Here is a 13624-nt window from a genome sequence, read left to right as displayed (position 1 = left end):
AGGTTTCTTTGACCCCATATGAGAGTGGCACAGACTTTCTGAAGAAACTGAACTGGCAGACTCTTTAAGATAGCTGAAAACTATCCCAAGAAAGCCTGCTTACGAAGTTTCAAGAATTGGCTTTAAATGATGACTAATAATTTACAACAAACCCCTATGTATCTCTATTATGGGGATAATGAGGACAAGATTTGATTAATTACAGCAAGCTCAGATCACCACTACCCAGTGTAGTGCAGTGTTGCGAATGTGTATTGACATCATGTGATTATTTTTGTGTCAGTCTCTACAAGTGCTGTGTTTTGCAATGATGTCTTTGTTATTCTTTGGCAGAACATAGTACCTTCCTTGTTATAAAGAGTTACTTAGCTACAGGTTGAGCCTAGGTACTACTTTCGGGACAATACTACCGACAGATGGAATTTCTCAAACTGTATTCTCCATTGACAAGCTTTTCCTTTCTGTACATCTGAATTAAGTTAAAAAAATTTCTCGTACGAGAATACGCTACAGAGATTGAAGACAATCACTGCTCCAGCTGCAACGGGTGCTTACAAGAAACTTAAGATGGAACTGATCCACGAGGTATGTGTCTCACGAGGAACACATCTGGTAATTTTTAACACACAAAAACATAGGCAACAAGAGACTGTAGGAATATTTCAGAAATTTATGAAGTAAGGTTGACACCGATACTGTGCCTGATAGTCTTCTGCATACATTGTGGAGTAGTCATCTGCCACCTCAAGTGATTGTTATTATAAGCATCTCAAACCAACAAGGTATTAGATACAGTGACTGAATTGGCCTATAAAATACTCAACGCAATAACGACCATGCCATAAATGCAGTGACAGCATCATGCAACAGCTATTCGATGTCCACTACTACACGCACTGATTATGTTCTGGTGGCCAAGGTCAATTTGCTGGTTAAGAAGATAAGTGAGCTGTTGATTCATCAACATTGCAGCAAGGACAGAAGCCATTACAGCAAGAAATTGAGAAGCTTCTTGTCAAGTACCTCCTCAGCATCTGGAAGGACTCAACCCTCCTCCTGTTAGTGCCAAAATGGTTCAAATGGCTCTCAGAATTATGGGGCTTAACATCTGAGGTCATCAGTCCGCTAGATCTTAGAACTACTTAAACCTAACTAATCTGAGGACATCTCACACATCCATGCCCAAGGCAGGATTCGAACCTGCAACCGTAGCAGCAGCGCAGTTCCGGACTGAAGTGGCTAGAACCGCTCAGCCACAATGGCCGGCTGTTGGTGTCACAAAAGATTTGGAGACCAGGTGTGTGAATGCACAATGCCTTGTGCTCACCTCAATACCACTGCCAGTCTGAAGTAGGCCTATCAGCCGATTGCCCGGCTACATCACAGTGAATGTTGATAAGTGAACTCGAGTCCGGACAAAAATATTTAGTGTACTTCTGTGCACACAGTAACACAGCAAATGACCACCAACCACCTTCTGCCTGACTGCAGCTAATAATTCTACATACTGACGTGCAGTACACTGCAAATGAAGTTGGATCTCTGTGGCATTACCTGTCATGGGACGTTACAATTGCGGACATGTCGGTACCCATAATAGGAGTGAGATTTTTAGCCTATTACTAACTGTTGTGAATGCTTGGCTAGTTGATGGCCTCACTGGCTTAATAGCCTTGGGTTTCTGCTGAAATGTAGGAATGCACATGGCCAAGCTCAAGCTTGTACACGCCACATGGACTTACTGCAGAAATTCCACCTTTCAGTAGTATTATCCCTGAAGCATTGTAGTGCTTCAAGAATTTCTGTGTAAATTCTAGAACCACTCGGCCTTCCACTGTCTCGAACACCCGATATTTTAGTTGTCAGTGGGAGAAAGGAACCCATTTACTGCACATCACCTGTCTGTGTGTGCAGATTTGAAGTTTATCATGAGACGACCGTAGACGCGATGATCAAACGGCACTGACATGTGCTTGCCGGGAAGCCGTAGTGAAAGAACAAAGAGTGTTTATGTATTCTGTGGCGACACAAAGAGACTTACTTGACTGTGTTTGATTATGTGGAGAATGAGATTTATAAAAGTTTGATGTTTAACTATATGTTGTTAAGTGAAGCAAAAGGAACTATGTACATCTGCTTATTTTTATAAGCAGAAAGAGTTGAGAAATTTCTGTTCCTAGCAAATATACTTCATAGATGAAGAGAAAAGGAGGTTGCAGCAGCAAGTTAACCAGCAAGGAAAGTCGACTGATCATCTCAAGTAAGTCGTATAGTTAAGGAAGTGGGACTTTACACACATACCTCACCACTTTAAGTTGTCCAAAGCGTTAGAGCATTAACTTACTTCGCCTGTAGCGAAGTAAGGTACTCTGTGGAAAAGAGTGTGACAGACATTAGATAGCATAGTTGTGGATGACGAAAAAGAAGACTCCCATGCCCTATCCGATAAAGAACTGCCAGAGCTGGTATTCATCAACTTCTAAACGTAAAGACGAACTATAGACAATTAAACATGGATGAGCCAGGTGATGATTTCAAGAACACATTTTGGCAGAAGGCTAATGCCTGTGCCTTCCCCAAACAATCTGAAGTACCAAAAGAAATCCCGCCACTTGTGCTGCAAGTTTTTTTTTGTTTTGTTTTGGTTTTTTAGGGCGCAAAACTGCTATGGTCATTAGCGCCCGGTCCGTGACTTAGGAAACAGTAAAAAACCGAAAATGGAAATCAGCAGCAATGGGAACGAAAGTCATAAAATTGGAGAAACTAAAAGCAGAACGAAGGCTTAAAAATCCTCTACTGGTTGTCTCCAAAAAAAAAAAAAAAAGCTTCAAATGACTGACGTCATTTCACTGGCACTAATAAATTCGAGAACGCGATCGGCTGAGCGTGTGTCATCTGCTAAAATCGACGATATATCAGGCGACAGCTGTAGACGGGAGCGTAACGGATTAAAATAGGGGCACTCAACTAAAAGGTGTCTTACCGTCCACAGCTGAGAGCAGTGGGGACAGAGTGGGGGAGGATCGCCGCTTAAAAGATGTCGATGGCTAAAAAGACAGTGCCCTATCCGGAGTCTAGTTAAAATTACCTCCTCCCGACGACGCGGTCGGGAGGAAGAGGTCCAAGCACAAGGAAGAGCTTTCACGTCCCGCAATTTATTATTGGGAAGTGTCGACCAATGTGCGTGCCATAAAAGAGTAACATGATGACATAAAACACTCCGTAGATCAGCGACGGGAATCGATTGAATAGCTGGTCGGAGAAGAGAGACTGCAGCCTTGGCCGCAATATCGGCCGCCTCATTTCCACAGATACCAACGTGTCCCGGGAGCCAGAGGAACGCCACCGAGACGCCCCCCAAGTGGAGCAAGCGCAGACAGTCCTGAATCCGGTGGACCAGAGGGTGTACAGGGTAAAGAGCTTGGAGACTGAGGAGAGAGCTGAGAGAATCTGAGCAGATAACGTACTGTATCCGCTGATGGCGGCGGATGTAGTGGACAGCCTGGAGAACAGCGTAAAACTCCGCAGTATAGACCGAACACTGGTCGGGAAGCCGAAAGTGATTTGGGGTGTCGCCAACAACATAGGCACTCCCTACACCTAACGATGTTTTCGAGCCATCGGTGTAAATAAATGTGGCTTCCTTCATTTGTGCACATAGAGCAGCAAATGCCTGATGATAAACAAGTGAAGGGGTACCATCCTTGGGAAATCGACAAAGGTCACGGAGCAGGCAGATCCGGGGACGGAGCCAAGGCAGTGCTGTACCCCAAGTTGTCAAGAAGGTTTTAGGAAAGCGGAAGGAAAGAGAATGGAGCAGTTGACGGAAGCGGACTCCCGGTGGTAGTAGGGAGGAGGGGTGGCCTGCATAGCCTACATCAAAGGAGGCGTCGAAAAAAATGTCATGGGCTGGATTAGCAGGCATGGAAGACAGATGGCTTGCATAACGACTCAGAAGGCTTTCCACAGGGCTGGTGTAAAAAGCTCCAGACACTAAACGTAATCCACGGTGGTGGATAGAGTCGAGACGCCAAAGAATAGACGGTCGAGCAGAGGAGTAGACTATGCTTCCATAGTCCAAGTTCGAGCGCACTAAGGCGCGATAGAGGCGGAGAAGGACCACTCGGTCCGCTCCCCAGGAGGTACCATTCAGAACACGGAGGGTGTTGAGGGATCGCAGACAGCGAGCCAAAAGATACGAAATGTGGGAGGACCAGCATAGTTTTCTGTCAAACATAAGACCCAAGAATTTAGCGACGTCTGAAAACGGAAGGTTGACAGGTCCTAGATGTAAGGAGGGTGGAAGAAACTCCTTACGTCGCCAAAAATTAACACAAACGGTCTTACTGGGAGAAAAACGGAAGCCGGTTTCGATGCTCCAAGAGTGGAGGCGATCGAGACATCCTTGAAGACGTCGTTCAAGAAGGCCGGTCCGTTGAGAGCTGTAGAAGATCGCAAAATTGTCCACAAAGAGGGAGCCCGAGACATCAGGAAGGAGACAATCCATAACTGGATTTATGGCATTGGCAAACAGTACAACACTCAGCACGGAGCCCTGGGGTACCCCGTTTTCTTGGGAGAAAGTACGGGAGAGAGTGGTGTTCACCCGCACCCTAAATGTACACTCTGCCATAAATTCGCAAAGAAAAAGGGGCAGCCGACCTCGAAAGCCCCAAGAGAACAGTGTGCGGAGGATGCCTGTCCTCCAACAGGTATTGTATGCTCTCTCCAGATCAAAAAATATTGCTACTGTTTGGCGTTTCCGGAGAAAATTGTTCATGATATAAGTGGAGAGAGCAACAAGATGGTCAACTGCAGAACGATGCTTTCGGAATCCGCATTGGGCAGGTGTTAAAAGACTGCAGGATTCCAGCCACCAAGCTAAACGGTAATTCACCATACGCTCCAAAACCTTACAGAAACAACTCTTGAGAGAAATGGGGCGATAGCTAGAGGAGAGATGTTTGTCCTTTCCAGGTTTCGGAATAGGAACGACGACAGCTTCCCGCCATCGTCTGGGAAAAGTACTGTCGGTCCAAATTCGATTATAAAGGCGAAGGAGGTAATGCAGACTATGGGTTGATAAATGCAGCAACATTTGGACGTGGATACCATCCGGTCCTGGGGCGGAGGAACGAGAAGAAGAGAGTGCATGTTGGAGATCCCGCATGGAGAAAACAGTATTGTAGCTTTCGCGATTTGGAGAGGAGAAAGCAAGAGGCCGCACTTCCGCTGCACGTTTCTTCGGGAGAAACGCTGGCGGGTAATTTGAAGAGCTCGAAATCTCAGCAAAGTGCTGACCCAATGAGTTAGAAATTGCGACGGGGTCCACTAATGTTATCATGCGCGACTGTGAGCCCAGAGACCGGGGAGAAACTAGGCGCGCCTGAGAACCGTCGAAGCCGACTCCAAACTTCCGAGGAGGGAGTGAAGGTGTTAAATGAGCTAATAAAGAATTTCCAGCTTGCCTTCTTGCTATCGCGGATGACACAACGGCATCGCGCACGGAACTGTTTATTGCGGATACAGTTGGCCAAAGTAGGATGGTGGCGGAAAACGCAAAGAGCACGTCGCCGCTCACGTATTGCGTCACGGCATGCCTCGTTCCACCAAGAAACTGGGGGGCGCCGGGGCAATTCGGAGGTGCGTGGTATTGAACGTTCCGCAGCTATAAGAATAACGTCGGTAATATGTGTGACCTCATCATCGACGCTGGGAAAGTGACGGTCATCGAATGTCGCTAGAGACGAAAAAAGTGTCCAATCGGCTTGGGCAAACTTCCAGCGCCGCGGGCGCATACATGGCAGTTGAGGCTGCAGTCTGAGGACACATGGAAAGTGGTCACTCGAGTGTGTGTCATCAAGGGCGAACCATTCGAAGCGCCGAGCTAGTGGAACAGTACCGACCGCAAGGTCCAAATGAGATAAATTTGTCGTGGAGGCAGACAAAAATGTAGGGACCCCAGTGTTGAGGCAAACTAGATCCACTTGGTGGAAGACGTCTAGCAATAGTGAGCCACGTGGACAAGGATGTGGAGATCCCCAAAGCGAGTGGTGGGCATTGAAGTCCCCAACCAGCAAATAGGGGGGTGGAAGCTGACCAACTGACCAAGAAGATGAAGGAGATCAGCTCGTGCCATTGGTGTGGACGATGGAATGTATACAGTACAAAGAGAGAACGTGTATCCAGAAAGGGAAAGACGGACGGCGACAGCTTGGAAGGAAGTGTTTAAGTGAATTGGGTGATAATGGAGAGTATCATGGAGAAGAATCATGAGTCCTCCATGTGCTGGAGTGCCTTCAACAGAGGGGAGATCATATTGGACAGACTGAAAATGAGGGAGAACAAAGCGGTCATGGGGACGCAGCTTTGTTTCCTGACAGACAGAAGATGACCGGCGAGTAGGACCGTAAGAGGATCGACAATTCATCCCGATTGGCTCGAATGCCGCGGATATTCCAGTGGATAATGGTCATAGGGTGAACAGAAAATGGAGGAATGTGACCAAGGTTGCTGTCAACTCAACGACTGCTCAGAGCTTGCGACCGACAGCATGGAATGGCATTCAGCCGAAGGCAGTAGATCCTGATCCATAGGTTGTTCAGGAGCAGCTCCTGCCACCAGCGATCGGCTGGTTGATCGGCCGCCAGCAGTGCGCCTCGGCGACACAGAAGACGGCCGAGGGCGATTACCGCCAGGTGGTGCTGTAGATGGGACACGCCTTGGCGGAGAAGGAGATGAACTGGGTTTCTTTGTAGCCTTCTTGGAATTAAGATGTTTAGATGAAGGAGGAACCGATGGTTGTGAAGTTGGGGTACGTAAAAAATCTTCACGAGTATGCTCTTTTTTTGAAGTCTTGGTGTCTGACTTTTGGGCTTGAGATTTAGCAGAACCCGATGAAGGGTGAGCCATAGAGTGGGCAGGCGAAAGTGGTGAGGTTGAATGGGCGATCTTTGCGCTGGCCGATCTGACGACTATGGCACTAAAGGTGAGGTCGCAAGTCTGCGTGGCCGCCTCCTTTGTTGGCCGAGGAGAAGCAAGGACAGTGCTGTATTTTCCTGTCTGAGGCACGGTGGGCTGTCGACTGGCGAATAATTTTCGAGCAGCAAAGGTCGACACCTTTTCCTTCACTCTGATTTCCTGGATGAGCTTTTCGTCCTTAAAAACGGAGCAATCTCGAGAGGAAGCAGCGTGGTCACCCATACAGTTGATGCAGTGAGGGGATGGAGGTGGACAAGCACCCTCAAGCATCCTTGCCACACGTAACACATTTGGCTGGATTGGAACAGGACTGGCTGGTGTGATTGAACCGCTGACACCGATAGCAACGCGTAGGGTTTGGGACGTAAGGGCGAACGGAAATTATCTTATAGCCTGCTTTGATTTTGGATGGGAGTTGAAGTTTGTCAAATGTCAAGAAGACAGTGCGGGTTGGAATGATGTTTGTGTTAACCCTTTTCATAACTCTATGAACAGCCGTTACGCCTTGGTCAGACAGGTAGTGCTGAATTTCTTCGTCAGACAAGCCATCGAGGGAGCGTGTATAAACGACTCCACGCGAGGAATTTAGTGCGGTGCACTTCAACCCGGACAGGGAAGGTGTGGAGCAGTGAAGTACGCAGCAATTTTTGTGCCTGGAGGGCACTGACTGTTTCTAACAACAAGGCGCCATTCTGTAATCTGGAACAAGACTTTACAGGACCTGCAATTGCATCGACACCTTTCTGAATAATGAAAGGGTTGACCGTGGAGAAGTTGTGACCTTCGTCAGACCGAGAAACAACAAGGAACTGTGGCAACGATGGAAGAACCGTCTGTGGCTGAGACTCAGTATACTTATGCTTGTGAGCAGACATAGTGGAAGGTGAGGAAACCATTGCAGAAGAATCCTCCATGATTACCGGCGTCTCCGATGGCGCGCTCCTCCCTTGTGGGGGCCCTCTCTGAGGGCACTCTCGCCTTAGGTGATTGTTCACACCTCAGGTCACACCTCCCGACAAACGGACGGAGGGACCAATCGGCACTTTCGGAAGGTATCAGCTCGGGTAATCACCACTCCCTGGGCCTGGCCGTTACCAGGGGGTACGTATGTGTCCTACCTGTCTAAAGGGGCGGGGAATTACGCGTTACCCCGTCACCGGCTACGCACAAAAATGTGTGGGTCGGCCTTCGGACACGCACAGGGAGGAAGAAAGAGAGGAAAGGAAAGAAGAGAGGTCTCAAACGCCGCAGCGGAGAAAAGGGTAAAGAGAAGACGTAAGGAAAAGAGGACAAAGGTAGGAAGAAGACATACAAGCAAAGAAGGCGAAGAATGTGTTACATGTTCGAGCGTCCGTCTCCGGACGTAGGCACAAACCATACTCTCAGATGGGGAGAAAGGGAAGGAAAGAGCCAGAGGTGAGGGGAGGAGGGGCGAAGATGGGGGATGGGGAAGGATGCGGAAAGGGAAGGTATGCAGCCCGGAAAGGAAGGAAGGCCACATTAGCTCGGGGTCCCGTGCTCGCTACGCACGTATCCACTAAAGAGTTGTGGACCCCCTGGGGGGTTGTGCTGCAAGTGAAACAAATTTTTGCAGGGCAGGTTTAGTTGTATCATAGAGGCACTACTGTGTCGATCGAAATTTTGACTTTATGTTAAGAATTAACAAAAAAGGAGACAAGTTAATTAACTTATGGAGATACTCAACAGCTTTGAGCAATTCACCTACCTTTATTTTTAATTTTAGTTTTCATTTGAATATCATAAAGAATTTTATTTCTTGCAAAGAACAGTCATGAAATGACCCTACAGAGTATGTTTATAGCAGGCAAAAATTTTTCTTTTAGGGACATGTTCAATGGATGAATAGTGCAGCCATTTTATGACACTACGATGTTTGTAAACACAAGAGCAAGAAAACACAAAGACCAAAATATTTATGTTGATGCAATAATGTATTTACTGAAAGTGTTAGTCTCATGCGTGTAGTTTTCACTGTAACATAATTCATTATCACATTTTGTTGATTTTCCTTCGGATTTGAGCACGCCTAGTCACTTTGGTATGAGCACTTGCACTTTAGTCATGAATTACTTGCTACCCCACTCTCAAGCACCTGCTAGACCATGAGTAATGAGTGAGCTTGATGCATGTGCTCACTACCTCTACTAGTAATGCTTTTCACACAGGAATACTTCCTGCTGATCTAGAGTATATCAGAAACAGAGGACCTCTACTTAAAGCATCACAAAATTACCAATTTTTCAGTTTAATATGGCCTACAGCAACTTGTAGGGACTGAAAATCAGAATGTACTTTGGCAAAGTTAGCATCCTTTGCGAAATTAGCATGTACTTTCGAGAAATTACTACATATTTTTATATGAACAGAGAAGGTCTCTCTCGGTTGTGAAGTTATTTTTATTAAAATAATGCATTTTTTCCAGTTACGGCTTCTTCAGTTTTTCTAAAAGAAAACGGCAAGTAAAGATGTATTTATACAAAATTAGGGGCATGGTTCTAAGCTGCACTAAACTTTTGCACATTATTTAAAAAGATTTAAATAAAGCAAATTAACAATTACAAAAGGCTATCATAGCATCACATATCACTAGCTGGTAGTGTTGTTAGAACAATGGCAACAAGCATCTAAAGGAAGAACTGTTGAACAAGATACACTGGGACAAAACCCAGTGCATAAATTTAAGAGAACGAAAACAATGGCTAAATGTATGAGGGCAAACATAAAGGGGATGAGGTTAGTGTTTAACGTCCCGTCAACAGTGAGGTCGTTAGAGAGAGAGCACACGCTCGGATTAGGGAAGGAACTCAGCCGTGCCCTTTCGAAGGAACCATCCCGGCATTTGTCTGAAGCGATTTAGGAAAACACGGAAAACCTAAATCAGGATGGCCAGACACGGGTTCAAACTGTCGTCCTCCCAAATTCGAGTCCAGTGTTCTAACCACTGCGCTACCTCACTTGGTGCATAAACAGGGGAAGGGGCACAGACAAATAATGTAACAGAAAATATCTTAAAACAGTCAGAGCCACCAGGTGAAAAGCAATTTAGAGCCAAATACTCACTGAATGTTCTGGATATCAGGTGACTAAACAGTCTAATAGATGGCCACATTGAAAATAGAGTGCACAGGGAAACCACGTCGCTCATATTAGTGGGACAAAAACAACAGAAGGCACTAGTGTCAGTGAAACTTAAACAAATCCAGGCATAAGACTATAAGAATAAGTGGCTACTGGCAAAACACAGCATCTTAACTAAAATGCGTGAGAGCACATAGGATAAAAAGTCAAAAAACAGACTAAGGTTAAGAAATATAATAAAATAAATGTTGCTGTTAAAACAATAAAGGCGATCAAGAGACTTATACTTGGTTTTCATCATCTTAAGTGTATAAACTCAGTTTTGTTTCAGTGTATCTTGTTCGACAGTTCTTCCTTTAGATGGTTTATTACTATAGTCCTGATTAAATGCCCCATCAGCCGGTTATATGTGTTGTTTTGATAGCCTTTCATTAGTGTTAATTTGCTTTTTTAAATTTTTTAAAGTAATTTTTTAAAAAAGTTTTGTGCAGCTCAGAACTATGCCCTCCCCCCTGTAATTTTGTACAGTTACACTCTTGCTTTTTCCTTTTCATTTAGAAAATCTGAAGAAGCTTAACCAGGCAAAATGCATTATTTGCAATAAAAATAACTCTGCAACAGACTGTCTCTTTTTATACAATTGTGGAGGTCTGTTGCTGTACCTCAGCCCATCATAGAATGGAATAAGCTTCACATGATTTTTTTTAAGAAACTGACAACTATTTGCGTTAAAACTATATCTTCTATTTTTCGTGTGTTTTAAGGAGTTTCTTGATATTATTTTTCCTATTCCCACCCAGTTTGATAACTTCAATACATGCAGAACATAAATTTCGTATATATAGCATAAGACCTGATTAGCTTATTTCAGGAACATTTTGTGGGCACTCACAGCTGTGTGGCCTGTCCTTGACAATGCTACACATAGAACCAACTAAGTCTTAGCTAGCTTTACAGGAAGACTCAATGCAGGCAAAATACATTGACAGAGCTTTTTTTTCCAATTGCTATAGTGCAGATAATACAAAGCTGGCAGTCTCCCACAAATGTTAACAAATGAAAACACTGATCACCTGAGGGTAAAGAAATGGTGCAGGTGTAGAAGCCGCGCCTCACTCTTGCAGGACGGTCATGTTGTGTGTTTCTGTGATAGCAGAACTGACACAGGGTCACAAGAATCACCAATCCTTTCTGGTGTTGTGAGTGTTAAGAGTCTTCACTCATATTAAAATATGCAAAAAATGAGTCATACGCAGTACAAAGCATTCAGTAACAGCTACATCACTATTACTTGTCAAGGTTGGCAACATTGCTAATGAGGTGGTTTAGGCCCAAACTCTACTAGAATCTTACACAACTGTGGTTCAAAATACCCCATAAAAATGGGTTGCTTTGTTCTAAAATGCTAGGTACTACGGGGTGAAACCTATGTGGCTATATGAAGCATGTACCTTACAGTGACCATTCGACCTCCTACGGTTTATACGGGACCAGAGTGTAACTTACAAGTGCACTGATTAGTTGCATTTATGCATTCTATTTTCCAAAGGCATTCTTACACTCTCTCTTTCCAAATTGGGCTTCGGCATATGTGAAATACCAGTAACCAAAAATATGTTACTTTTCAATATTTCCCAGTACATGCAGATTTATCTCAGATAAAATAGCTCATCTGGACACAATCCTCTATGAAATAGCATTTAATCATGAATTTGCATTATGAGACAGAATTTGCATCTTTATCTGTATTTATCACAAATGCAAATTTTTCAGGTTCCTAGCAACATGCAAAAGAAAATCTGCAAATCCAGAATAGAAAAGTTTTTTTCCCGAAGATTCTTAACATGAACTAAATGAGAAAAACGGAATGGTGACTCATTAGTCAACCACATGGTAAAAGTCGCTACACTTATCTAAGATTGCAATGAATTACGAAATCAAATATCAAGCACCAGAAGGAGAAAACAATACAAAAACAAAGAATGAATGAAAAGTTAAATAAGAACATTCCACATAGGGTGACTGGGAGGCAATGTCTTTCACACTGTAGCAAGATATTTTTGGTTTTAAGAACAAATAAGAGGAGTTGAATTTGCAGAAGTGTTCAGTGAGACATTTGTCACAAATTTCAAAAATTAAGAACTGCAAAGACAGAGGAATTCCAGAGAGGGCTGTTTTAAGTGCTCTTACCTACCCAAAGTGCAGACAATTCAAATAAATGGTATGCACACACACAAACAAATCAACTCCACAATTTTATTGTGCATGCAGCCTAACACCCACTGAGAATGTAGTAAGGTGGCAGACTTAAGTGTACACACACAGTTCATGCACGCACAATTGTGAGTACTCTAAATTGACAGTAACCTTTCTTTCCGCTAGCTTTGAAGGCAGACACGTACATGGGATTGAGGCATGTCTCAGTAGCGTGTAAACAATACTTTAATACATTGTACAGGCCTTAATATTCACTTACCTTCCTTGTGGTACAATGAAAGCTGCGAAGCGACGACTGGTCTCTCTCGAGTATGGCTGATCCAGTACATAAACAGTATAACGTGGTGTATCTTCATTAGGTCGATGCAAATCTAAAGATACTTCACCATGGCCTGCAACAGTGCCACGACTCAATCGGGCACACACCATTGCCGATTGCTGCACAGACCTCACAGCAATAACAACATCTGATTGTGTCTTTACTCTCTGAATTTGTTCACAAGTAAAGCATACTTCCAGAACCTGTAGAAAATTGTGCCCATTTTGTCATTAAAACTAAGGTCTTGGCAACTTTTATATACATATTTTATATCTACAGGGTGTTACAAAAAGGTACGGCCAAACTTTCAGGAAACATTGCTCACACACAAAGGAAGAAAAATATGTTATGTGGACATGTGTCTGGAAATGCTTAGTTTCCATGTTAAAGCTCATTTTATTACTTCTCTTCAAATCACATTAATCATGGAATGGAAACACACAGCAACAGAATGTACCAGCGTGACTTCAAACACTTTGTTACAGGAAATGTTCAAAATGTCCTCCGTTAGCGAGGATACATGCATTCACCCTCCGTCACATGGAATCCCTGATGCAGCCCTGGAGAATGGCGTATTGTATCACAGCCGTCCACAATACGAGCACGAAGAGTCTCTACATTTGGTACCGGGATTGCGTAGACAAGAGCTTTCAAATGCCCCCATAAATGAAAGTCAAGAGGGTTGAGGTCAGGAGAGCGTGGAGGCCATGGAATTGGTCCGCCTCTACCAATCCATCGGTCACCGAATCTGTTGTTGAGAAGCGTACGAACACTTCGACTGAAATGTGCAGGAGCTCCATCGTGCATGAACGACATGTTGTGTCGTACTTGTCAAGGCACATGTTCTAGCAGCACAGGTAGAGTATCCCGTATGAAATCATAACAACGTGCTCCATTGAGCGTGGGTGGAAGAACATTGGGCCCAATCAAGACATCACCAACAATGCCTGCCCAAACGTTCACAGAAAATCTGTGTTGTTGACGTGATTGCACAATTGTGTGCAGATT

At 44.5% G+C, this 13624-nt stretch overlaps 1 protein-coding gene across 1 annotated transcript in view; it reads right to left on the bottom strand.

Annotated features, from left to right (window-relative positions):
* Positions 1–13624, bottom strand: part of LOC126191344 (eEF1A lysine and N-terminal methyltransferase homolog) — a 70927-nt gene that overhangs the window by 29472 nt on the left and 27831 nt on the right. The window contains exon 5 of the mRNA XM_049932183.1: positions 12557–12819. Within this exon, the coding sequence (XP_049788140.1) occupies positions 12557–12819 (263 nt within the window). The remainder of the gene's footprint in view (positions 1–12556; positions 12820–13624) is intronic.

This window comes from Schistocerca cancellata, chromosome 6 (genome assembly GCF_023864275.1).
Source record: "Schistocerca cancellata isolate TAMUIC-IGC-003103 chromosome 6, iqSchCanc2.1, whole genome shotgun sequence".
In the NCBI taxonomy this organism is placed as follows: domain Eukaryota; kingdom Metazoa; phylum Arthropoda; class Insecta; order Orthoptera; family Acrididae; genus Schistocerca; species Schistocerca cancellata.
The sequence above is the reverse complement of the archived record's forward strand: the minus strand, read 5'-3'. Positions and strand labels throughout refer to the sequence as shown.